We start from the raw sequence: 26,247 nt of genomic DNA on the forward strand, positions 1-26,247 counted from the left end.
CAGGGGGTGCCGTGGGGGGGGGAGAGGCTTCTCGGAGTCCTCAGGCCGGGTCCAGGGGCTGCGTGTGCCTGGACATGGGTGTCGGGGGAGAGGCCGTCCACCAGAACTTTTTTTTTTTTTTGGCCACTTGGTCTCTGATTGCCCCCCTCGGGTCACAGACCTGCAAACTGAGCTTCCCGTCCTGTTGCCCCACCGTGATGACTCATTCACCCCGGTTCCCTTCGAGGTCTGCAGACCGCATAACATGGGGAGTCGCGGGGCGGCCCCCCCTTGCGCTCGGGGTTTCTCCTCTGAAACAGGGTTTCCGCTGTGTCTGCCCCGGCAGGATGGGCACCGCGTACGGGGCAGGAAGGCTGGGCTCGCGGGTTGAGACAAACGCCCGATCCGCAGTTACCGGGCTGGGAACTCGGCTCCCACCTGGGCCGCGGACGCCTCTTCTGAAAATCCCGGGGTGCGCCCCTTGCTTTGGGGGTCGCCTCAGACCATCGGAAAACACATATATAATTACATATTGTTTTTGTGATGAATCACTAGGCTTTCATTATGTTCAATCTGTAACAATGAAATGGGGGGTCACCACCACATGAGGAACTGTATTAAAGGGTCGGGCCTTAGGAAGGTTGAGAAGCACTGTTCCAGGGTTTAAGTCCCTCACCTGGGTGTCCTGGGGCGGCTGGGGTCTGGTCCCCAGCTTGCTAGCTCCCGTCGGGGGTTGAGAGTCGGCGGTAAATGACTGAGGTTAATCTTCCAGTGTGTAGGTGATGTGCCGCTTGTGTGTTATAATTAATTAACCCCACTGTGCTTCCTCAAGAAGCGGTGGGACTTGTGGGCCGTGGATTAAGCCTCCTGACAAAGAGGTTTGCAGAAGGCAGTGTGGGGGGTGGGGGTTGGGGGGGGCGAAGTTCCCTTCTCCCACTTCTGCGTTCAGCTGGGCCAGGCAGCACCATATCAAGAAAGAACTCCTCCCATCTCTTAATTTCAAATCTATTTTTGCATTTGAGTTAGCAGGTAAACAACTTCCAAGTGATGTGAAGAGTGCTTTTGCCACGTGTTAAGATGATAGTTTTTGATATATTTTTTAAGTCTAGGATATAAATGGATCTTTGAGAGGGATCCACTATGGTATTTATAGAACCACTACTCCTGTTGTTTAATGATTCCTCCCCCCCCCCCCCGGCCCCAGGAGTTTTTTTTTTTTTTATAGAACCCAGTGTTCAAATTTCAAGGTTAACACGCCCCTTCATAAAAACAAAGCCTGTTGATCCTTTTCCTGTGAAAATTATTAATTTAAGACACTTTTTTCTTTTCTTCCTAGTGTTTTCAATAGCGGTCATGCCTCAAGCAAATTTACTGTTTCTGCCTATCTGTTGCTAGGCTTCCCCTTTCTCGGTTGATCTTACTGATTTTCTTCCATGGTTTCTGTGGTTTTCATACTTTCACCTTGACCTGCCTTGGTTTCTCAGGCCCTCCATGTGTTTGCTGTAAGGTTTCCTCATCATCCAGTAAGTACATAGTTTCTGCTTTCGTAGCTGAGTAGTGCTCCCAATCTCAAAGACTCCCCGGGTGGAGAGACAGCATAACCCGGGGAATAGATGGCGGGGCATTTGTGAAAGTGGATCCTTTCTGTGCCCTGCCCAAAGACATTCCGATTCCATTTAAAAAAACCAAGCCAGACAAAACAAAAACTGATCTTTCTGCCAGTTTGCAAATCCTGCTAGCTCGTGTTTGGCGATTGGAATCTCTGAAATGTATCTTCATAGAGCACAATCCATGCAGATTCATGCAGGTCTGATGGCATCTCAGGAGGTTTTGATTAATAAACTTTTCAAAAGTACCCTTTGCGGCATTCTGGAAGGCACGACTGTGAACATTTCCCCCTCCTCTCAAAAGTAGTCCATATACAGATAAGGCAGAATTTGGTAAGTGACAATGGACATGCAAAGAAAATATGGTGGAGTTTGGAAGCAAGAGAAACGGGTGCCTCGGGAAGGATGCCTGGAAGGTGGTATTTGAACCCGGCCTTGGAAGATGGGTGGGATCTCAGCAAGCAGCACAGGGCATTGCAGGTAGAGAAAACCACCTCAGAGTGGTGTGTGGACAGTGTAGAGTGTGGATACAGACAGGTCCATAAACTGGGCTGTTGAAACGCTAGTGGCTCCTGATTTCAGAGTGAGCTTGTTTGGGAAGGTTAAGGGGAGACGCAGGAGGTGGGGGAAGTGACCCCTCTGTGTGAGAGCAAGGAAGAGGTGAGCAACCCTCCGAAGGTATTACTCAAAGTGTGGACACCTGGCAACTTGGTCCGTTTTCACTTGGGGTACTTGTAAGATGTAGATTCTCAGGCTCTACCTGGGGATCAAGTCCAGGGAGAAGGAGGGAGCTTTGGAATCTTCATTTTGATTCATGTCCAAGGCGATCTGAGGCACACCCCTGGAAGGGAACTGATTAGGGAGAGGGTGGGGTGTGGGGCTAATGTCGGGTTCTATAGATCTAGCCGCAGCACTAAGGAGTATGGACATTATTTTCTGGGCCATAGGGTTCAGGGGAGGAGGGCTGTCATGATGAGGTGATTTTCCAGGGGACAGTCTGTGGCAGCAGTGAAATGGGAAGAGTCAGGAGATGTAGTGACCTAAGACCTCGTCCCTGCAAGGACGTCACTCCAGGTGGCCCTCTGGCATGGACATTGAGAGCAGGTTGGAGAGGAGGCACCAGGATTCTTATATTGACAAATACTCAGGTTTGAGGTGATCACTTGCTTCCTCATGTCTTTCTAGAACTTTCATTAGAAAGTTTCATTCCAGATAGGTTTTATTTGTTATTCATTTCTAGGCTTATTTTACCTTTCCATATGATCCTTCCATTAAGGTACCCCTTGAGTCATTCTATCATTGTTGTGAATTGTTCAGGTGTTTTGGCGTTTCCACTTCTTCATTCTTTTAATTACTTCCTCCTTTCTGTTTGTTTGTTTTTTTGGTTTTTTTTTTTGGTATGAACTTGCTTCTGAAATTGCAAAAGGACATGGTAAAATGGTGAAATAGAAATATGAAACAATGACTTAATTATATGCAAATCTGACTCAATTATATGCAAATAAAATAATTTAAATAGAAGTCTCAAGGGAAAATAATCACCAGAAACAAAAATGGATAAAAGTAAACTAACTGACCATTTAGAGCAGAGATTGGCAAACTGTGATGGCCTGTTAGGCCCAACCCGTTCTTGTACAACCTGTCAACCACTAATGGTTTTTACACTTTTTAAGGAAGAATATATGACAGGGTGTGGTCCCAAATATTTACTAACTGATAGCCCATTAAAGGAAATGTTGCTGACTCCTGCTTTGAAGAGCCCATCTTCACAGAACTATACAACTTCAGAACTGAAAATAATTTACTAGGCTTGAGTCTGTATGAGTTGAATATTCCAAAGAAAATTAGAGAAAAATGTTAGCTCCATAAATATTGGAGTTGTAGAAAGAGACTACTGATAAATAATAGGATATAAGCCTCAACAAACAACTCAATACAGGAAAAACCTTCCAGCTTAGCAGGAAGACACTGCTACTTGGTTACTTGCTGGATGTGTACTGAGTGCTTTGCGTACGTGATCTCCTTTACTTCCCTAGTATTGCGAAAAGGGGAATACAAGTGTAATAAGGGGCCATATGCCTCTTTGCATGTTATTGGCATCTTATACTTGCCACTGGGAGGCTGCAGAGAGGTAATATAGTCCAGTGGTCCTTAAAGGGAGGAGACAAATGGTGTGTGGGGGTGGGGTAGTTAGTGCTGGTGTTAAATAGACTAAGAAATACGTATATTCATCATGTCCTTGAAGCAATTCCTGGTAGTTTAACCACATTTCATCACAAGCTCATAAATAATGCCCCTTGGCGGCCAGCATTTTACCAAATGAACAGTACCCCCAAGGTTACACAGTGATAAACGAGCCAGGCCATGTGTTAACACCCTCTTCTCTTTTCCTCGAAGGTCAAACTAGCTTGTAATTTAGTTTTGAAAGGAGAGAATATATCCTATCCTTTTTGGAATGACACAATATTTGTGAAATTAAGACATTTCCCTATAAATTTTTAGTTGCTTCCAGTTTTATGTAGTTTGAGCTTTTCTATAAAGTTCGCAAATGGTATCTCTTTCTTTTTTTTACAAAACTTCCCTTTCTAGTATCTGTATAGTTTCTCAAGCCTTTTTTTCCCTTCTGTCAACTGATTGTAGTTGGCGCTCATTCAGTGCCAACAGGAATCCCCAATTTGAGGTGCGATGAAGAAGGAAACTTGATTCAGTGTAAACAGCTCAATGATGATACAACAGGGCTGTGAGAACAGCACAGCTGTGGATCAGCTCAGTAGTGTTACAGCTCAATGAGGAAGCAATGGCTGTGACATGGCCCTGGGGTGAGGCCCCTTTCTGGCTGGACAGCTCTGCTCTGCTCCAGGCTGGCCTGCTCCACTCTGCTCCAAGCAAGATGTCTTCAGTGTTTCAACTAGAGTCAGAGTCTTCACTCCTCAGTGGAAAGAGAAAGTAAACTCCCTATGTCAGAGTGCAGCTGACTTTCTGTTTTCATGCAAATGAGGACTCCAAGTCTTCATAGTTTGATTGGTCCAAAAGGCACTGTCCTGATTGGTCAGAATGGAGCCATTCTGATTGGTTGGTCAAGATGCTGATGGTGATATAGCTTCACAGCTCTGAATAGATTACGAATGCCTCGGTCCTAGTGGTTGAAATAGGATTCCAGGAACTCCTTTATAAGGGCTGGTTCAGGTAGCAGGAACACAGTGCCTGCAGATAGCTCAGTGCAGGCTTCTCCCTTAAGTGCAATTTGGGTGAAGAGGACCCTGCTTAGAAATGGGTGCTGTGCCCTGCTTTTACATTTGAGCCCACTTAGTCACCAGGAACCCTTCTTGGTATCTTCTTTCTCAGGGTCCACACTTCTTACCCTTGCTAATATTTAGCTCTGCCATTGAAATTAAAATAGGAGCCCAGCAGGTGTGGCTCAGTGGTTGAAGTCGACCTGTGAACCAGGATGTCACAGTCAGGGCACATGTCCCGGTTGCAGGCTCAGTCCCTAGTAGGGGGCGTGTAGGAGGCAGCCGATCAATGATTCTCATCATTGATGTTTCTCTCTCTCCTCCCTTCCTCCCTGAAATCAATAAAATATATATTTTTTAAAAATAGGAAATGGTAATGTGTGGGTGATGGGATTATGAGGGCTTTTTGTTTTGGGCTCTTATCTTTTAAAAATCAAAGATACAAAATTTGTACACCTTTCTTTGAATTTAGAAAAACTTCTTTTAAAAAGTTTAACTGAGAAATAGGAACTAATACTTTTTTTGTTTTGTAGTCTAAGGTGTTGGAGAATGCTGCTGGGATAGAGCAGTTACTAAGCAACCCTAGAGTTGATTTCTTCCCTTTGCTCTCACAGCAGCCTGCTTGTTAGATATCTCCAAGTTCTGTGTCACCTAGGTTTTAAAAGCTTTGAGTGGGGGAGCTAAATGTGTGAGATTCATTTCATTTCATTTGCCTGCGTGAAAAGGCAGGGAGAACTCTTTAAAAGCCTGCTGTAGTTAGGTTAGGGCACTTTTGACTGATCTTAAGAATCTTGTTCAGCCGGGGGCTGTAGCCTGAGGAGTTGTGGTTGTGGTTTTGTCTTAGGACGATTTTCTTAACATGAGAGAGGTTTCCATTGACTGGTTTAGAAGCACAATGGAGGTGAGCTTTTCATTATCTATTTCATTGCCTTAAAAATAAGGATCCTCAGCCATTTGTTGGAATGTTTTGAATGGGCTGTTCTACGGGGAGTCCTACCTTAGGGATACAGGATGTTTTGGATAACTAATTTGAGATTTTCCCCCTGGTTATTTGAAGGATTTAATTACCACAACAGTTTCTATTTTCAGCAGAACTATTTTTGTTTCAGTTCTTTAAAAATGTGTCACACACTTCCTTGCCCCATTAGGCAGGCAGAATAGAACTAAACATAATTTAATATTTTTCTAATGAATCAGGGCTATTCTAATAAAGGGTGGATGATGTGTGAGATGCTAAGGGGAACCTGGAGAGATCTTAGGGAGCTTGCTTCCTTATATGACTCTCTTCTGGCTCTTCTCTCTCCTTCCTTCCTTCCTTTTTCAGTAAAAACAAACATTTTTGCGGCCGAAACCGGTTTGGCTCAGTGGATAGTGCGGACTGAAAGGTCCCAGGTTCGATTCCGGTCAAGGGCATGTGCCTTGGTTTCGGGCATATCCCCAGTAGGGGACGTGCAGGAGGCAGCTGATCGATGTTTCTCTCTCATCAGTGTTTCTAACTCTCTATCTCTCTCCCTTCCTCTCTGTAAAAAATCAATAAAATATATTTAAAAAACAAACAAACAAACATTTTTGCTTCTTTTAAAAGTAGAGGGGAAAAATGACCTGGGAAGAGGAATATGGCCACCTTCATTTAAACTTAGTGAATCAAAGACTGAAGCAACCTTTACTTTGAGTTGGTGTTCATTTTCATTTGCTCTAATGAAAGCCATCTTTACTGTCCTTACCAAGGTTCTTTTGGCTTTTTGGGGTCATGCAGTGTTTTAAAAATCATTTGAGCACCAGTAATGTGTTGTGCCACATTAGCCTCATGGTCAGGGGCAGCCCACTCTCATTTTGTAAGCATTAGATTGCCCATCTCTTTTATTTATTTTAAAAATTATATTTTTATTGATTTCAGAGGGGAAGGGAGAGGGAGAGAGACATAGAAACATCTCATCGTTTGGCTGCCTCCTACATCCCCCTACTGTGCCCTGACCGAGTATCGAATCTTGACCTTCTGGTTCATAGGTCAACATTCAACCACTGACCCACACCGACCAATTAGTTTAAAAAGATGCCCACCTACTGCTGAAGAAGGCCTTGAGTTTGCATTGGAGTTTAATGGTTGCCCTTCAGTTCTCAGCCCCTCCTGCCAGTTTTCTTCTACCTCCTTACTGGTTTATTTTCCAGTCCCTTCTAATGTCCCTGAACCTTTAAGGCCAACACTAAGCATAGAGTACCTTTTGATTGGCAGATTGTCCCACTACAATGAATTTTAAAATACACATATGTATTTTGATTCTCAATTCTTTATGCTCTTGTGACTTTTTTGTGGACACCCACCTTCTTCTCCCCACCTCCTGTTTGTTTGACAGGCAGGGCGGGGTATTTGGGTACTGAATTTTGCTGTTCATGATAAACCTCATTTTCTAGAAAACGTTTCTTTGTGGCGATCAGAATCTTAATGTAGGAAATGATGCACCTACAGTTTGTAAGGTACATAGAGCTCTCCACATGCAGCACAAAGTGTACACACGGTTGGTTAAGACTAAAGGGGACCGTGGCCTCTGGAGGTACATTGTGGAACAGGCCTGTGAATTTCCCGGCGCCTCTCCTCCCTCTCCGTGTACCCACCCCACCTTGTGAAAGTGTGCCCTTCAAACATTACTTACCTTGTGCTGGTAGAGAACTGGAAAGGCTGGTCTTTGGGAATGAGGGCTGGATTCCTAACATAAAGTTTTAGAGCTGCTTTGGTTTTCAACAGAAGGAAGCAAGCTTTCTTTCTTTGGTTTGTGTGCAGGTTCTAGTCAACACTGCTTGCTGTGTTTTGATGTTGATGGCTAAGCTAATCCAGTGCATCGTGTTCGGCCCTCTTCGAGTGAGCGAGAGACAGGTAAGTCCAGGCGGCAAGGATGGATTCTTAGGACCAGATTTTTTTTAGTTGATATAATTTCAAATTTCCAGAAAAGTTGCACGAATGCTACAAAGAACTTGATTCACAGTTAACATTCTGCCTCATTTGCATTAACATGTGCCTATTGTTTCTATATACTTATTTTTTATGATCTGTTTGAGAGTAAGTTGTGGTGATCATAGGCCCTTTCCCTCCAAATACTTCAGTGTGTATTTCCTAAGAGCAAGGACATTTTCTCGTATAACTGGAGCACAATGGTCAAAATCAGGAAGTTCAGCATTGATTAAAATACTTTACGTCATCCGCAGTCCATATTCAGTGTAACCAAGTTGTCCCGATATTATTTATAGCTGCTTTACCCATGACTTTTATGAACGTAGTTTTAAAAGATGCACAGATTTTAGTTTAAATAATCATAACTATCAGTCTTTAAAGTATGGAATTCTTTTCCAAAGGAATTTACCGAGAGATTTTAATTTTTCCCTTTGGAAAAGTAATTTAGGACTGTTCTACAAGCAGGAAATTAGGTGATTTCTTCTTTTAGGTGAGACAGTCTGATTGAACATTATTCTCAGAATATGTATGTGAGCAGGACATGCTTTCAATAATGAATTATTCCACAAGATACTGCACAGATCAGCAGTCCCCCAAAGCTTTTATTGGATAGAGTATAGAATGCTGTGTTTTAAAATAAGAATTTAGAACTGGCCGTTGAAATAACAACATACAAACCAAACTGTATTTTACTTTATCTTATCTCAGTGGTGAGACACAGGAACCTACTCCATTAAAAGTACAATGGCTTCCCTCCTTCCTTACCCTTTTCAACCCAGATCTCCTGTTATCAGATCAGCAAGGGCTTGGTTCAGAGCTGACATGCACTTACTGTGGGGGTGGAGCGCTTGGGTGCTGTTATGAGCAGGACTGTTTGTTTTCCCGGAGACTTTTCATTAGTATCATCACTTTCTCCAAAATAACTCCAGAGGTCTCCCAGATGGGATCAGTGGAATGTCGGCTTTTTGGGGAAGATACAAAGCTTCTTTTGATGCTTTCTTCTTCAAGAAAAACTTTTTGACTTGTGGGCCAGAAGTTGGTCAGGCCAGGCAAGCCGTCTAATTGCTGATGGACTGAGCTGGCACCGTGGGCCTTAGATACTGTTGCTTTCTTTTTCTAAAATGTTAAGGATCAGTTCGAAACATACAGAAAACAACCTCGGAGTATTCCAGAGATTTTTTCAAGACCTGGCGGTAATCATAATGGGCACATTTGTTCCTCAGCTCTGTGTCCAGTGTTTTCAGTATAGAGAGCATTGTCAGGCGGTTCTGTGATGGCTTTTTGACTAATGTCATCCAGTAGCATTTATTAAGCATTATTTTGAGCTAGGACTCCACAGAATTGACATGGGTTTGCTCTGTGAGTGCTTAAAGTTCAAGACTAGAGGAATGCCAGAGGCAAAGACAACCTAAAATGGGACAAATGTTAAACTGTAAAGTGGAGGTTTAGAACCAGGAAGTGTTTTAAGCACTTAATGCCTATTATGGCACTTGTCTAAGCGCTGTACGTATATTAACTTACTTAGTTCCCCAACATTTTATGAGTATGAGATAGAAGCCATGAAAAGACCCATGTTATAGGTGGGGACGCCAAAGCATGGGGATGTTAAGTGACTTTCCCAAAGTCACACAGCAAATAGATGACGGAGAGAAGATTCAAACCAGGGCACACAATGTTCTAGGTTCACTTTGTGCTCTACCTGCCCCAGATCTGGAAACAGATACCCCACCAAGGACTCCTGGGTCATTCTGCTCTTTGTTCAGAGGGTGTACATCAGAGTACCATCTGTAAAAGCTCCCAAGAACATTCTTTACATCGTCGTGTATCAAGTTGTTACACATTTAGGTTCAAGTTCAGTTTTTATTTAATTTTACTTTTTCTGTTTTAATTTTTGACTTTGTGAAACATTTACATGATTCAAAACTATATATAAAGTAAACTTAGAAGTCACATTTTTACTCCATCACTCCCATAGATGGCTTGATAGTATATTTTAATATCTGTTGGCTAGATGCCCCTCACTGCCCTTTTTTCAGTATAGGAAAGAGTTTTTTAAAAATGTTTTCATTGAAGCAGTTAGAGAGAGAGGAAGGGAGAGGGAGGGTGAGAGAGAGAGAGGGAGGGAGGGAGAGAGAGAGAAAAAAAAACACATTGATGTGAGAGAGAAACAGAGATCAGTTGCTTTCTGTATGCACCCTGACCAGGGATCGAACCTGCAACCCAGGCATGTGCCCTGACCGGGAACCAAACTGTCAACTTTTCGGTGCACAGGACGATGCCCAACCAACTGAGCCATACCTGCCAGGGCCAGTACAGAAAGATTTTTAAAACTGGAAGTCCTCAGTGCAGGTAGCTGCCAGGGCCAGTACAGGAAAGATTTTTAAAACTGGAAGTCCTCAGTGCAGGTAGGGGAGAGTACAGTGAGGCAGATATGCACTGGCCATGGGATGTGCACTTTCATGACTTTGGAAGTCTGGTGGATGGTTCGATATGGTGAAGAAATAGACGCTCATAGACACTCACACCATTTTCTGAATGGCGAAAAATTACAACCAGTTTCAGTGTTCATCTGTAACCACTTAAATGATATATTCAGAGAATATTCACTGACATTGGAAAGGTTCTTACATGTGATAAGTGAAATGTTAATGCTGATGCCTTTTTGTTGTGCATTTTTTGGGTACTTACATTGATTATGGGCTGCCAAATGAGCTTATGTTATTCTTTAATCTGAAGGATTTTTAAAAGTCTAATCTTTTCTATTGTTTGTTGTAAGAATCCAGAGAGCAAACATGGTAAAAATGCTTGTAGTCGCCCCCATTCTTTTCTACTTCGAGTTGGAAGTATATGTGTTACTTAATTCATAAGGCGCTAGACTAGACTAATAGCTCTCCCCTTTTAGTGGCTAAAATTCCGTAAGTGATTTAGGATTACAATCTGGAATTTGCAAATTACTTTCAAGGTGACTTCTCTATTCTTAAGAGGGCTTATTTTTTCCTTTGCCTTTTATTTTCTGTGGACAAGTGATAGAGCTGAGAATAGAATATTTTCTCCATAGAAGTCAGCTTTTGTTTGATAACTTCTCTTAAATTGGTCAGATGTGATGGTACTAACTTTTGTAAATCTTTCTCTTTGTAGCACCTCAAAGACAAGTTCTGGAACTTTATTTTCTACAAGTTCATTTTCATTTTCGGCGTGCTGAATGTCCAGACAGTGGGAGAGGTGGTCATGTGGTGCCTCTGGTTTGCCGGACTTGTCTTTCTGCACCTGATGGTTCAGCTCTGCAAGGACCGATTTGAATATGTGAGTTTTCAGCCTCGCCCTTGGCTTGCTGTGTTGCACATTCGCCAGGTTTATATCCTTTAATGTGAATGAGCCATATTAGGCATGTTGGGGTAGCTCTCTAGAGGAAGGCTCCTGGATCCGGTACCCACTTTTTTCTTTTTTTGTTTTTGTTTTTTGTTTTGTTTTGTTAACCCTCACCCAAGGATATTTTTCCATTGATTTTTAGAGAAAAAAGAGAGAGGGAAACAGAAACATCGATGTGAGAGAAACACATCGATGGGTTGCCTCCTGCACAAGCCCTGACCAGGGCTCGGTCCAGGGAGGAGCCTGCAACCAAGGTACGTGCCCTCGACCAGAATCGAATTTGGGTCCCTTTGGTCCGCAGGCCGATGCTCTATCTACTGAGCCAAACGGCGAGGGCCCCACTGCTTGTTTCTTGAGGGACTTTGTGCAGCAGCTAAGGAATGCGGGATCAGTGTCTCGCAGGGAGGTTTCCTCCCCTATCCAGTCCTGTATTACATTACAGCCCACGTGGGCCAGTTCACCTACACAAACTGTTTCTATCACAGCGCAAGAAACCTTAATATGTAAACTGAATAAATGCTGGTCTCTTCCAGAAATTTCCTCTTCTAGTCTCCTTCCATTTGCTCCCTCTTAGTCTGGTTCTCGGAGCTCTCCTTTCTGATTAGTTTCCACCCCTGGGCAAGGACTGAATTAGCTCTCTGGTTTCCCTGGTCCCAGGAGAAGTGAATCCTTTTCCATCTGGGCACAAGGTCTGCATCGTGGCTTTAGGTCAGATCAGAGCTCTGCGGGTGAGCCCTCACTCTTGCGTGCTCCCAAACTCATTTCATGAACCCGGTAACCTACAGTTCTGCCCTCCAGTGAAACCCACACCCGGGCCTTGTTTGCCCCTTCTTTACCCGTCGTCATGGGCCAGCGGCTCTTGCCCCTCTGTGTGAGTTAGTTCAGTCTCAAAGGCTACAGCTTACACAATTCAGCCTCCCTAACCGGTTTGCTGTCTACACCTTCCTGCTCAGGACCTACAGCTCCAGGCCTGCTTTTCCGAGCTGTTGCCTCTCCTTGCTTATATTAACACAGCATTATAGTAGTAAGTCTGCACCTGGTTACATTTCAGTTGTCCTAGTCCTGGCAGACTCCAAGGGCCCGCCAGGTGGTTTTGGGGAGGAGGGCTAGCGCAAGATGAGAAAGAAACAACAGGAGTGGTGCTGTGCTGAGCCCTGTTAAATGTTAGGAGAGGGGACGTGCCTCTGGAAATTGCTTCTAGAGGCTTATGATCTGCTGGTAAGAGGATCCTTGAGAATTTGAGATGAAAATATAATGTGTGTTGTTATATTCAGGAGGTTAAATGATAAAGAGCTCCATACTTCAGCTCCTGCTCATATTTTGGTTGGTTGGAGGATTTGGGCCATCTGGTAATGGGGTGCTTTTCTGTGATTCGCATTGGGCCACGCAGCTAAGCACAGAGCCCCAAGCAAAGCCACCAAGATTAACCTGGAGTTTCTCACTGCCACGAGGAAGAATGAGCTTCCCTCTCCTGTTTTGTGCGTTTCAGCTCTCTTTTTCTCCCACCACACCGATGAGCAGCCATGGCCGAGTGCTGTCTCTGTTGATGGCGATGCTGCTTTCCTGCTGTGGGCTAGCGGTCATCTGCTGTGTCACAGGCTACATCCACGGGATGCACACGCTGGCTTTCATGGCCGTGGAGGTAAGACGCAGACAGGCTTTTGCTCTGATCCCATTTCTGAATATTTTCTAGGAAGCTAGAGGAGGACGGACAGGTATTTGCACCCATGAAGTGACTGATGGACATCTGTCTTTCATTTTAACAAGCATTTTTTGAGTCTGTTTTGTGTTGGGTACTGGTACTGAATGCTTTCATTTGTGTTATTTCATATAATTCTTTCTACAATCTAAAAGTGGTTATTTTTGCCATCAGTTAAGTAGTGCTTACTATTTACTAGGAATTGTTCTAAATGCCTTACCTGTATTGACTCATTTTTACATGTACTTACTCATTTTATTATTCCTGTTCGTGGATGGGGACTCAGGCATAGAGGGTGAAGTGAATTGCTGAAGGTTCCAGAGTGGCAAGTGGCACAATCTAAGTCCAGAGACTCCCAAGTAGGAAGGTTTTTCCCTTAAGACACTATACGCAGTGATTAGTAGTAAGTAAAGAGGAGTACTCTATACTTGTTTTTTCATAGGTAGGGCAGGAACTAAGATTTTATAGAATAATTTAATATTTAAAATATATTATTTTGAACGAATAATTTGATATTCATGTATATTTTAAAATTTGCTTTTTAGACCTTTTTGAAAATATTGATTTCTGCTTTTTCCTCAGGCCAAAGACAAAATACTTTTTATCTTGTCCATAATAGCTATTATTAATGAAAAAAAAGAAATAAATATATTAAAGCTGATGAGCTAATACTAAAAACACTTAAGTTTAAAGTATTGGGAATTTGTTGGAATAGGGTTAAAGTTTTTTTGTTTAATAGCGTTCATTTCTGAGTATAGTAGTGTAAGTAAAATTAGGAAAGGAACATTTAAGTACTTAAAAACATTTATAATCCTAGTTGAGTACTTTCTATATGTGCAAAGTATACAACTATATTTTCTCTCTTTAAGAAAATATTTTTATTGATTTCAATAATATCAATAAAAGAGGAAGGGAGGAGGAGAGAGACATAAAAAATCAATGATGAGAGAGAGTCATTGATCAGCTGGCTCCTGCATGTCCCCTACTAGAGATTGAGCCTGCAACCCAGGCATGTACCCTGACCGGGAATCGAACCGTGACTTTCTGGTTCATAGGTTGACGCTCAACCACTGAGCCATACCAGCTGGGCCTATATTTTCTCTTGAAAAATATCTGTCTACAACTTTACACTGACTAGTGTTAATTAGCATATTTTAGATATATTTTATTATAAACCATCATTTGAATAATATTGTGTTTTCCTTTTTTGGCTCTCTTTTAATTAATATTAAGCCAACTTTTGAACAAGGTATACCTAAAAATGAAAACACTTAAATTAGGCCTATGGATCATACTATAGTACATATTTTATTTTAGTTCATTACTGTTTATTCTTTTAAGATAATTTATCATGCTATAGGTGTGCTATTTTGAGCTAAATTATATTTTTATATTTATAGTGTTTCTCTTCTATGTATGGTAAAATATTTTCCATTTATAACTGGGAGTGTCCTAATCTCAAATATTAATTTAAAGTTCTATTCTGGTAGATTAAGAGGAAAATCTTAATTTCTATAACACAAAGTACCACGAGGGTTTTATTTTGTTTTTGTTTCCTTTATTCTCTCTTCTTCCCTGTGGGCAGAGGGAGTGCACACAGCGCTGTGTGGAGAGCAGGTGCTCATATTGCGGGTAGTGCTGTCTAAACTGTACTTTGGGTGTGGGGTCACCAAGTACCAAAAACCTTCTTAGGTAACCAGCGGTGTCACTGAATGCTGTATAAAATAGAAGTGATCATCCAACTACGAGGATGACTTCAGATTATAGAAGGCAGCCTTAGGAGATGGACAGGTGTAATTGCTTGTCACCTGTCAATAGTGAAGGGCTCAGAGAAGCTGGGTTGCTAGATGATGAAAATACTCCATGGAAATTTGAAGCAGATAGAAGAAAATGGTTGGTAAACTTGAACCACCTGCCTTTTTTTCCTTTTTGTTTTATTGAGGTATAATGACATACGGTGCTGTATAAGTTTAGGTGTACAGCATCATGACTTGACTTACATATACTGTGAAATGATTATCATAATAAATTTCGTTAACATCCATCATCTCATACCGGTACCAAAACTGTTTTTTTCCTTGTGATGAGCACTTTCAGGATCTGTTCTCTTCGCAACTTTCAAATATACCACACAGCAGTGTAACCGTAGTCATCATGTTGTACATTACATCCTAGGACTTATTGTTATAACTGGAAATTTGTACCTTTTGACCCCCTTCATCCAATTCCCCACCCCACGCCCCTTGACAACCTGCTTTTAAATTAAACTGAGCAATGTTTAACTTTTATCATTTTGTAAAAGTAAGTTTGGCCTGAGGAATCCTAAATTTGACTCAAAGGAAAAATATGACTTTATTTTTTACAGTCTCTTCTTGTCACAGTGAGGACTGCTCATGTGATTTTGCGGTGAGTAGAAATTCGGGAGGGAGGTGATTGAGATCTATCCATACAGTTGATTTTAAGATATAAAATGTATAAAATATATTAAAATGTGACTCTCCTCTATCATGTTTAAACCAAATTCAATTGTAACAAAAGAGTATTAAGATAATTTTTTTGTATTCATGGCAGATACGTGATCCACCTTTGGGACCTCAATCACGAAGGGACATGGGAAGGGAAGGGGACGTATGTCTATTACACAGATTTTGTCATGGAGCTCACTCTCTTATCTCTGGACCTCATGCATCACATCCACATGTTGGTAAGTTTTCTCAGGGGGAGCGAAGGTTTTCAGAATCAGGAACCCTGGATAGTACACTAAGGAGGGAAACATTGCTGGATGAGCCACGTAAGACCATACCAATGAGCGCAGCTGTGCCCGTCCCTCTCTTTGCCACGGGGGATAAAGCGTGTCCCGGAACCACTGCGCCCAGCTCAGGGGAAGTTTGCTGACTCTCCTGGGAGGCTTATTAACTCTGCTGCCCAAGTCAATAGATAATTCTTTAGCAAAAAGTTAAGGGAATTCCTCTCCCCATAGTTTCTGTGTGTTCTAATATTTAGCGGTTTCTTTGTAGAAGGTAATGGGAATTCTTGCAGAGTTAGCTACTTCATGAGTCATACATTTTCCATTTTTGTAGTAAAAAATGTCTTTATACTTAAATCCCCTTCATTGTTTACATTTTACTTTTGGTGTTCAAGAAATGACAATGTTGAACTCCTTCATTGGTTAGCACTTAAGTGATCTAATAATGATGAGAATTAGCATATTTGGCAGGCGGTTTATTTAAATTATAAGCCTATTAAAGAAGTATTTAAAAATTATTGGGTTAGACTTGCACATTTCTAAATACTTTGAAAGTAACTTTGAAAAGATACCCTTTTAAAAGGAAAAAAATGTATAGTTTTTGTTAAAAAACAAACAAACAAAAAACCGCCTCTCCCCCAACAGACGCTCAGAGATCACTGTTAACATTTTGTTGTCTTTACTGCTTCTTCCCATATCCAAATACATAACAATTAAGAGCTTCTGTTGCACACCTCCCCTTCATCACTCGCAGGTTCACATTCATGTTTCATGTGTGTTTTACTCTCTTCCCCTCTTGTGAAGTTATTTGGCAACATCTGGTTATCCATGGCCAGCTTGGTCATCTTCATGCAGCTGCGGTACCTGTTTCATGAGGTCCAGCGCCGAATCCGCCGGCACAAGAACTATTTGCATGTCGTTGGGAACATGGAAGCCAGGTGAGCAAGCACAAGCTGACAGGGCCCACGTTGTCTCAGTTTAGCTCTTTAATGATAACCGATCCCGGGTTGTATGAGAACTTGCTTTTGTGAGCTGCTAACAGGATGGGGAAGATTGTAGGCTCTGGGGCCAGACTGCCTGGCTGTGAATCCCCACCTCCTTGTGGTTGTGAGCGGTTTCTTTGACTCTCTATGTATTTCCTCTCGGGATGATAGCAGAACCTTCCTCCTGGAACTATTGGGAGGATTCATGGGAGGCTAGGTGCAGTCAACTTAGAGTATTCTAGTACTGCGTACTAGCATGTGCTCAGTAAATATTAGGTTCTTTTTTTCTGTTGTTGAGTTTATTGGGGTGACATTGGTTAATAACATTATATAGGTTTCACTTATACAATTCTACAATAATCATCTGTATGTTGTATTGTGTGTTTACCACCCTAAGTAAATACTAGGTTCTTATTATTATGTCACTTTTATCATCATCATTATTATATGGGAGCTTCTTTGGGCATCTGTCCTCCTTATTTTAAGAATGTGGGTCTCACTTATTCTTTACTCATGTGCATTTATTACACACACATATGCGCGCGCGGGCACACACACACACACACTCACACTCACACTCTTATCCGCATTGAAGGAGGTACTCACTTGCCAGCCTGAGGCTAAACAAGCCTGAAAGTGTGCGATTAACGGGGACCCTCTTTGTGCCTGAGGGGACTGTTTGGCTCTCTGGGGGTCTTCACTCCTCTGATTTGCCCAGAAATGTTTCCTGGAGTCATCGCTAACAGGAGCCATGGTCAGGACAAAGTTCCTGCCTGTAAACCCCTCACTTGCTCTTTGATAGGCCATGAAGGAGAGCAGGTGTACTGTTTTTGATGGTGGCAATTTTTTACTGGGTTCCTCTGTGACTGTGCTGATGGAAAAGCTCCTGTCCTCGTTTCCGGCTAGAGCAAGACACCTCCTGTCCGTACAGTGGTGCTTGGACTACGCTGTGGAGTTGATTCCTGCCGGGTGCGTTCTGTCGTTCGCAGGTTTGCAGTTGCAACTCCAGAGGAGCTGGCTGTCAATAACGACGACTGTGCCATCTGCTGGGACTCCATGCAGGCTGCACGGAAGCTGCCCTGTGGCCATCTCTTCCACAAGTAGGAGCTCGGGAAGGGCCACGGGGGATTGGCGTTCTGCCCGGGGTGTGCGGGTGCTCAATACGAATCCTAGCAAGGGAGTGGGGACGTGACCTCAGCCTGACCAGGTGCCCTTCGGGATTTTGAAGAGAAGGCCAAGGTTATGACGGCGTTAGTGGGCAGCTAACGTAGCGTGAGAGAACAGATCGTTGGAGTAGAGAATAACTCAGCCACATGCATTTTCGGGTGCTCAAATAGGGCTGGGAAGGGACATGGTGAGCCGTGTGATGAGGTCATATTGGAGAAAGGTCTTGGTAGATGACCATGCATGTGAATGAATTAATGTTCATAGCTGAACATTCTAGAAGTATGTTAGAGTGAAGTAGGGCAAAGAGGTCATGTCAACAGATGTTTCTCAACATTTAAGTCTCACCTAGTGGTAAATAGAAAGTAAAATGACAACACATTTGATACATTCAGAGTACTTCTGGTGAGTTCTCACAAAATATGCTGAGGAGAGGTGATTGTGCACTTTTTGGCAGCTCCTGTCTTCGCTCCTGGCTAGAACAGGACACCTCCTGCCCGACATGCAGAATGTCTCTGAACATCGCCGACAACAATCGCGTCAGGGAGGACCATCCCGGAGAGAACCTGGATGAGAACTTGGTTCCTGTGGCAGCCGCTGAGGGCAGACCTCGCTTAAACCAGCACAACCACTTCTTCCACTTCGATGGTGAGCGTGTTTTAATCTCTGAAACAGTACCCAGGGGTTGATGCTGTTTCGGTTATAAACGGTTCTTACAGGCCATTGTAATGTAACATTTCAGTTTCAATTGAGAATGTTCAGAAGGTATCGATAGTGCTGAGGGGTTACTGTGTACCAGGCATTCTGCTGGGTTCTGTGTGAAGGTGGCTGGTGGGGCAGGGACGAGGAGTCGTAAAATGCCTGCAAGGAGCGCTCCTGACCACTGTACAGCCAACTGCTGGTAACAGTTGGTCGCGTTGGTGTAGTGCTCAAGCCGGGAACGCAGGTCACGGAGCAGCCTTTCCAGTGGTGTCTGAAGCAGAAGCAGAGCTGGAGCCCTGTTTGTTTACCCACAGATATGAACATTCTGCCTCCCAACAGAGGAGCGAGGGGAGAGGAGTGAGAATAAAAACCACACTTAACATTCCAGGGGTTGTGGCCCATCCTGTAGTTCATCCTGTCGAATTCCGTAAATCCCAGGACTAAACTGGATGTGTTCACGTTTCTCCTGGCATTCTCCTCGGAGGAGTGCTGTTCAGGTCTCTACACCGGTGCTGTCTCTCTGTTTCAGGGTCCCGGATTGCAAGTTGGCTGCCGAGTTTTTCAGTGGAAGTGATGCACACCACCAACATTCTAGGCATCACGCAGGCCAGCAACTCCCAGCTTAACGCAATGGTAAGGACCGCCACCTCTCTGAGAAGAGGGTTAGTAATGGGAGGGAAGGGAGGCTAGACACGTGTGCGCTGAGAGCGACCTGGTTGGTCCTAACTTCGCTCTGGCAGAACGGCAGGATTTTTAGGGGCATTTTAGTTACTCACTGACATCTCTCAGATTCTTGCGTTTTAAATTTTGAAACTGGTTTGCAAAGTTGTTTACTTTGTGGCAGATAATCTGACCTTTTCTGGGTACTGCGAAGTTCATTCTGTTGTGATTCAGGCCAATCTTGGACTCTCTTGATTTTAGCCAAAATAGTTAGTGGGGGAATTATTGACTGGAGTGAATGATGTGCCTTTTATTAACAATTGTGCTAGGCCTACCAAATGTTTTTTTTTTAAATTAAAAAAATATTTTTATTGACTTCAGAGAGGAAGGGAGAGGGCGAGAGAGAGAGATAGAAACACCAGTGATGGCAAAGAATCGGCTGCCTCCTGCACGCTGCACACTGGGGATCGAACCCACAATCCAGGCATGTACTCTTGACTGGAATCAAACCCGGACCCTTAAGTCCGTAGGCTGACTTTCTATCCACTGAGCCAAACCAGCTAGGGCTAGCAATTCACATTTTTTATAATCCTTTTTATTCACATTAGGTATCATTTACATATAGTAAATTCACCCTTTTTAGTATCCAGTTCTGTGAGTTTTGTCAAACTCATATAGTTGTGTAACTACCACCATGATCAACATAGAGAACAGTTCCATTCCTCTTCCCCCCAAATTCCATGGTGCCCCTTTGTAATCACTTTCTCTCCCCACCTCTACCCTCTGGCAATCACTATAATTTTGCTATTCCAAAGTGTCATATAAATGGAATTTTTGAGTCGGGATTCTTTCATGTGACAAAATGCATTTGAATTTCACCCATGAGGTGTGAGTCAGAAGTTTGTTCCTTTTGGAACTATGTCTTTAAGGGGAACACATTTTTATACCCAACTTAATGCACACTTTTGAAAACCGGAATATTCTCGTTGAGCCTGTTTTAGGATCCAGTTGGACTTCTGTCCCTTTATATTTTCAAATCGATGTCTCAAGTTATCTGTTGCGTCCTGGAGAGGTATAAATGGGAGTGTGGTGCATGGTGATCTGCAGAATAGAAGTGGCCCCTTGCCTTTGCTTTCATGGCAGATGCCAAGTCAGGGCCCAGAGCCTGCCACACCAGGCCCTCCCCTCCGGGAGGAGCTGTTGAGAGTGAACGTTTCTGTGGCCTTTACCTTTATATTCCTTTAGGCTCATCAGATCCAGGAGATGTTTCCCCAGGTCCCATACCCGCTCGTGCTGCAGGACCTCCAGCTGACACGCTCAGTTGAAATAACCACAGACAACATTTTAGAAGGACGGATTCAAGTACCTTTTCCCACACAGGTAACCTGGGGTCTTAAGCATGACAGAGGGATTGTCTTCACAAAGATTTGATCCTCTAGAGACTTTTAGTTACTTTTTTTTAAAATATATTTTATTGATTTTTTACAGAGAGGAAGGGAGAGAGATAGAGAGTTAGAAACATCGATGAGAGAGAAACATCGATCAGCTGCCTCTTGCACATCTCCTACTGGGGATGTGCCCGCAACCCAGGTACATGCCCTTGACCAGAATCGAACCTGGGACCTTTCAATCCGCAGGCCGATGCTCTATCCACTGAGCCAAACCGGTTTCGGCAGACTTTTAGTTACTTTAACAACTAGATATTATTTATGATTTAATTAAGGGTTTTTGTAATTTGCCTAATGACTTTCCAAATTATGACTGAGAACAGACCTACCAAAGAGGCTCGGATTAAGACAGAAACAAATGTATTTAGATTGTTATTTTGTGTGTGTGTGTGTGTGTAGACATACCCTGCAACCCAGCCCAACCTTGTCAGTCCAGCAGGTCATAGCATTGGTTCCTTTTGGACAAGGATTGGCATCCTTTTTCTGTGAAGGGCAGATAGGACTAGTTTAGGCTTGAGCCTCTTTGTAACTTCTCACCTGTAGCCTCATAGCACGAAGGCAGCTGTGTTCTAGTAAAGCCTGAGTTCTAAAGGCAGGTGGAGGGTGAATCTGGCCCATGGGCTGTAGTTTGCCGACCCGTCTCTAGGAGATAACGCCCTCGGCCCCAGTGGGCTTTGCGCATCGGCATGGTGTTCCATTCGTTACAGTAGCCATGTGAGGCTTGTGCCCTTGGCTTTTCTAAGAAGGTCAGGTTTCCTGGCCCATCATCCATAACCCCTTTGATGGGTATAGGTTTTGGCTTTTCTAAGAAGGTCAGCTGGGACACCCAAAGCCTGGCCCATCATCCATAACCCCTTTGATGGGTATAGGAAATGTTAACATCTTACAGGCAAGCTTTGTGACAGGACCAGAGAATCATCTATCAAGAAATGATTCAACTCCCGTATATAAAAACATGGAAATTATGAATAAAACCCTAATACTTGAGAATCTTTGCAGAGGGAATGAGCCTGGCTTCGGCGTCAAGTGGCGGGGATACTCGCTGTGGCTGGCCGGTCCTTACCTATTTGACCTTGCCGTTGGCTTTGGGTGTCCCAGCTGCAGACCCTGGGACAAGGATTCAGTAACTAATTTGGGAAGTGTCCCAGGAAACACAGGCGGCTCATGGGGCCGTGAGAAGAGGAAGGGAAGGTGGCTACTAAGGGGTTTGCTATCAAGCAGGTTCCGGGTGGGGCTGACTACAGCTGGTCCCACGGGGGGCTTCTGGGATCCAGCTTTTGAATGCATTGTCCCTCCTGACAGCTGAGGAGCTGCTGTGTAGACACCAATTCCCAAAATCGTTGGTTGAGGGCTGAAATGAAAAGAACAACAGCTCCTGTTTCATAGACACTAAGATAAATGAGGTGATGAGATCAGGGGCTTCCCACAGCCTGTAGTCGTGTGACCTGCTGTTGTCACTTTGTTATTGTGCAGTTACTGCTATTAGAAGGGACACGGTCTGTAATCGTAGCAGCGTTTCCATTTCTCGGTGCTGGAGGCCTTGGGGCTTAGACAGGCGGGACCGTAGCTCCCTCTGCCTCCAGATTTCCCTGTGCCTGCAGTTTAGGCTCGGACGGCTCTGTACTGACCATGGTGCTGTCTCTTTCAGCGGTCAGATGGCATCAGACCTGCACTGAACAGTCCTGCGGACAGGCCCAACGGTGACCTGGACGAGGGAGAGACTGCGGCCCAGGTGAGGCCTGCACGCCAGAGGGCGGGAGAGTACGGGGTTGGGGAGGAGACGTGTGTGCCTGGTAATGGTCTTCAGTCCTGCCTCTTACAGAGTCCGTGGGGCTCAGGGCAAGAGCCTAAGAGAGGACGTGCGCCACATCTGTCTCAGTGTTTAAGGTTAACTGCCTCAGCTGTGCGCATCCTCCTCCGCTCACCACCAGTTCTTTCTAACTCCTGTAGGGTCAGGCTCAGAGAGAGAGAGAGGTTAGGATGGCCATGTGACCCCAGTGTATGTGCGTGCCCTGTGTCATTACCTCTGAGCTCTCCCTGCCCCTTCGGGTACCAGAAACCTTGGCTACACTTGGGAACATGAGCTGGCTCTTAAGACCACCCCTCCCTGCATGGGGGTCACATCCCCCTCTGAGGGGCGCTCTTGGGCAGGACCCACACCTGCTCCCCCACACACAGAGCAAGTGGAACCAAACTTGCTCTCATCACAGCCTTGTTGTTAACCTGCGATAAGCCAGTTTCTTTCTACCGATTTCTCAGTGTGTTGGTTACACCAGGCCCTCTGTGCCCCAGACTCGAGGGATATGAGTCGGGCGACACTGTTCTGAAATCCCTCACTTGCTTGGCTGAGGCAGGGAGGTGTGGGTGCGGGTGACGGAGAAGCGCAGACAGGCCTGTCCGCAGCCTCTTCCCCTGGCTCTGTCGTGGCCTGGAGGTGGCAGCCATGCTGACACCGGGCAGCTGGGTCTGTGTCTGGTCACAGGAGCGTAGCTGGTCGGCACCTGCTTGCGCATGTGGGGGCCCAAACCGAGAGAATCCCATGTTCATATCCTGTTACACCAGGAGCCACATGATCTTACTTCTGTTTAAAAAGATCCGTAGAATTCACTCTTTTTATCTGCTTGACTGTTTTCAGAGCCAGGAGAGGGGATAAAGTTTGTGTGGTGAGCATGATAAGACGTGTTTAAATTGTAGAGCAGTTACTAGAATTGAACAGAAGATTCCCAGAATGCAAACTGGTGGGTAACGTTTTTCTTTCCAAAGTGCCGTGCCCAGGCGTGGGTGTGATCGTGTACCTGCTCAGTGTGAGTCAGGTTCTGTTCTTCCTGGTGCCCACGCCCAGTGTGCGGCCCCCGCTTGGGGTCCAGGAGATTGCTCTCTGGGGCCTCTGGCCAGGCGGGCACCTGCCCGGGAGGCGGCCTGTGCTCACCCGGCCCCTCGCTTCCTCCTGTGCAGGCGAAGCGCGTGCCGCTGGCCCTCAGTCCTCGGCTGGAGGAGGCGCTGGACTTCAGCGAGGTGGAGGCGGAGCCCGGCGAGGGGGAGGACTTCGAGGCCCGGGGCAGCCGCTTCTCCAAGTCGGCCGACGAGAGGCAGCGCATGCTGGTCCAGCGGAAGGACGACCTCCTGCAGCAGGCGCGCAAGTGAGTGGGCCCTCCGTCCCTGCCGGTCTAAACCCGGTCAGAGCCAGTGGCCCGAAGGCCCTGGTCACGTCAGGCCCACAGCAGGTCTTCTCACACAGGTGCCAACGTGGGCAACCACTCCATGCCACCTAGACAGTCAGGCTTTAGACCTCTCTTGAGAGGCTCCACTGGTGACTTCCGGCAGCTGCCGTGTCACCCGTCTTCTGTGACATCTTCAGCCACATGTACCCGGACAGCACTCCTGTGCCGCGTGCTCTAAGCTTTTTCTGTCAGTTATTTGGACTCTCTTGACAGCTCTGAGAGGGAGCACTGCAATTGTACCCATTTGACAGGCTTACAGCTGAAGAAGCGAGACTTGGAGAGGCCAACACGCCGTGGGCCCAGCCGGGAGCGTCGGTGCAGCTGGGGCCGGGGCTGTCCCTGTGGCTGTGCCAGGCTTTGTAGTTCAACCCTTGGGGACAGGCCAGCATTGTGTTCATTCGAGCAGGGGGTGCCTTCGTGCTGTGTGTGACTGTGGGGAGGGGACAGCCAGAGGACGGACAGCTGCGCTGCCTCCTGACGCGCCTCCTCCCGTGTGGAGAACATCTGCTCCTCTGCTCAGGGCGGGTCTTTCTCATGGGGTAGAGCTGAGTGACAGCTTCGTGAAGGTGCCTGCAAAACAAGGGGTGAAAAAGAGCTGCGTCCTGTGTGTTTCTGTGTCTGTTCCAGAGCTTTCCTCGCGCCTCAAGCAAATCCTTTGTTTTCTGTTCAAGGCGGTTCTTGAACCGAAGTTCTGAAGATGACTCGGCCTCAGAGAGCTGCCTGGCCTCGGAAGGCACGGCCTCCGACCCTGTGACCCTGCGTCGGAGGATGCTGGCTGCGGCCGCAGAACGGAGACTTCAGAAGCAGCAGACCTCCTAGCGCTTCCTGGCCCTGCTCAGCCGCCTCCCCGAGCAGCGCGCCCACCGAAGAGGCCTGCCTGGCCGCCCGCGTCTGACGTGGGCCTGACTGCATTGCCGCTGTACAAAGCATGTGGTCTTCATAGTGTTTGGACAGCTGACAAATGTAATCCTTTTGTAACCCTTTCTATGTGACATTTCTTCTCCCGTTAGAAACACTGCACATGTTAACTCTAGGCATGATCTCTTCTGGCATTGCCTGGACTTCTTGGGGGCGGGGAGGACCAGGAGGCAGTGGGCAGCCAGAGGCCCTGAGGCCAGCAGCTTCGATGACTGCCTTACGCATAAGTCACAGCCAGTGCTGGTGTCTCAGCCCCCGATCTGGCAGGAAGAGGGGTGGGGGCAGGTTCATGAAGAGGGGGATGTACAGCGGGAGCCACATCACTGGAGGGTCTGTCTCATGCTGTTCTCAGAGGCGTTCAGAGTGGCACGGGGGCCGGAACCGGGCCCCTGGACCCATGGGCTGGCAGGGCATCTTGGGAAAACTCTTGGTTTGATACCTGGAGCAGCCAGGGTAGCGTGTGAGCTGGTAACCCGTGTGTCCCAGTCCATCCGGGACTTCCTTTCTGAGCCCCAATCAAAGCTGGTTTTATTTCCGTTTACGCCGGTGCTGCTGCATTTCACGTGTTCACCCTGTGTGTCTGTCCTCTCCTCTGCGTGTCATTGGCCCCCAGATGTGTGTGGGGGGCGGGCAGCACTGAGGGGTGCGCAGCAAGCTTTGGTTTATGGTTTGAATTCCTTGGTCAAGTAAATTAGTCAATGCCAGCGGCTGTGGGTTTGTCCTTGGGGACAATGTGGGCCCGACGAGATGGAGAGGACATTCTGGAGGGCTTTGCTGGAGAAATGAAAGCTACCTTTCCCGTCTTTTCTGGAGCCCATCATTCTCATCACTGTGTTCCTGTTGGTGTAATTAAATGCGGAAAGGTAAGATGCGGCATCCACCTGCTTGGAGCAGACGCAGGTCCTGGCCCTTTTCAAATTCATCCCACATTTAACTTCAAGGATTTGAAACATGCAGTGATAGGTTACATAGTTCAGTTTTGTGTCCTATCGGATTAAGTTTCTTTTTTTAATGTTTCAAAACAGTTATGATAGTCCTTTGGGGGAGAATCCAGTATTACCTAAAATTATCGACAAAGTTAAATGTATTTTAAACGGAAAGTTTCTAGAATGTTGAAAAGTAATTGAAAAAAGAGTGATGAGTAAATGTCTAGGCCAAGATAATTTATTTCAATAAACCTTTCAGAAGCCTTACCTTTGAAATGCTGTTAGTACATTTCTGTGATTTTTTAAAAAACAAATGTGTTTTGTTTTGCTGAGAGCATAGCTGTTTGTTTTTATTGTAAAACAATAATAATAATAAAAAGCAAACTCGATTCTTAGTGTGCTGTGTGCGGCGGGAGCTAAGGCGTTTCCTCCGGAGGTGCCGGCGCGCGGTCCCGTTCTGATTGTGTGCCGTTTCCATCCTTACGCCCTGCGGGTTGCGCGATTAAAGATGACATTACATGTTCAGATGTGTGAGAAGAGGAATTGTTTGAAGGCAGTTTGAGGTCATGAGACACTGGCGGCTCGCAGTGTGACAGTGATGGAAGCCGGGCGTGGTGCCTCACACAGCGTCGAGTGACCCAGGAG

General features: G+C 45.3%; 1 protein-coding gene and 1 long non-coding RNA gene across 2 annotated transcripts; both read left to right on the plus strand.

Annotated features, from left to right (window-relative positions):
- The first annotated feature begins 5,714 nt into the window (after window positions 1–5,714).
- AMFR (autocrine motility factor receptor, E3 ubiquitin protein ligase) lies at window positions 5,715–25,878 on the plus strand. The gene is made up of 14 exons (XM_014530130.1): window positions 5,715–5,720; window positions 7,542–7,691; window positions 10,905–11,069; window positions 12,625–12,777; window positions 15,200–15,240; window positions 15,406–15,538; window positions 16,385–16,518; window positions 17,553–17,663; window positions 18,185–18,375; window positions 18,959–19,062; window positions 20,335–20,469; window positions 22,186–22,269; window positions 23,493–23,677; window positions 24,430–25,878. Exons 1-14 carry the CDS (start codon window positions 5,715–5,717, stop codon window positions 24,575–24,577), a joined length of 1,740 nt encoding a protein of 579 aa, XP_014385616.1. The 3' UTR covers window positions 24,578–25,878.
- On the plus strand, window positions 20,759–21,527 carry LOC106724103. The gene is made up of 2 exons (XR_001359866.1): window positions 20,759–21,329; window positions 21,407–21,527. It is a non-coding gene; the product is annotated as an uncharacterized LOC106724103 (long non-coding RNA).
- Window positions 25,879–26,247: the final 369 nt, after the last annotated feature.

The sequence above is a fragment of the Myotis brandtii genome, unplaced genomic scaffold (genome assembly GCF_000412655.1).
Source record: "Myotis brandtii unplaced genomic scaffold, ASM41265v1 scaffold721, whole genome shotgun sequence".
Lineage (NCBI taxonomy): Eukaryota > Metazoa > Chordata > Mammalia > Chiroptera > Vespertilionidae > Myotis > Myotis brandtii.

Coding starts and splice junctions, on each gene's coding strand:
- AMFR (XM_014530130.1), top strand. Junction 19,063..20,334: donor ACTCCCAGCTTAACGCAATG/GTAAGGACCGCC, acceptor ATATTCCTTTAG/GCTCATCAGATCCAGGAGAT. Junction 22,270..23,492: donor AGGGAGAGACTGCGGCCCAG/GTGAGGCCTGCA, acceptor CCTCCTGTGCAG/GCGAAGCGCGTGCCGCTGGC.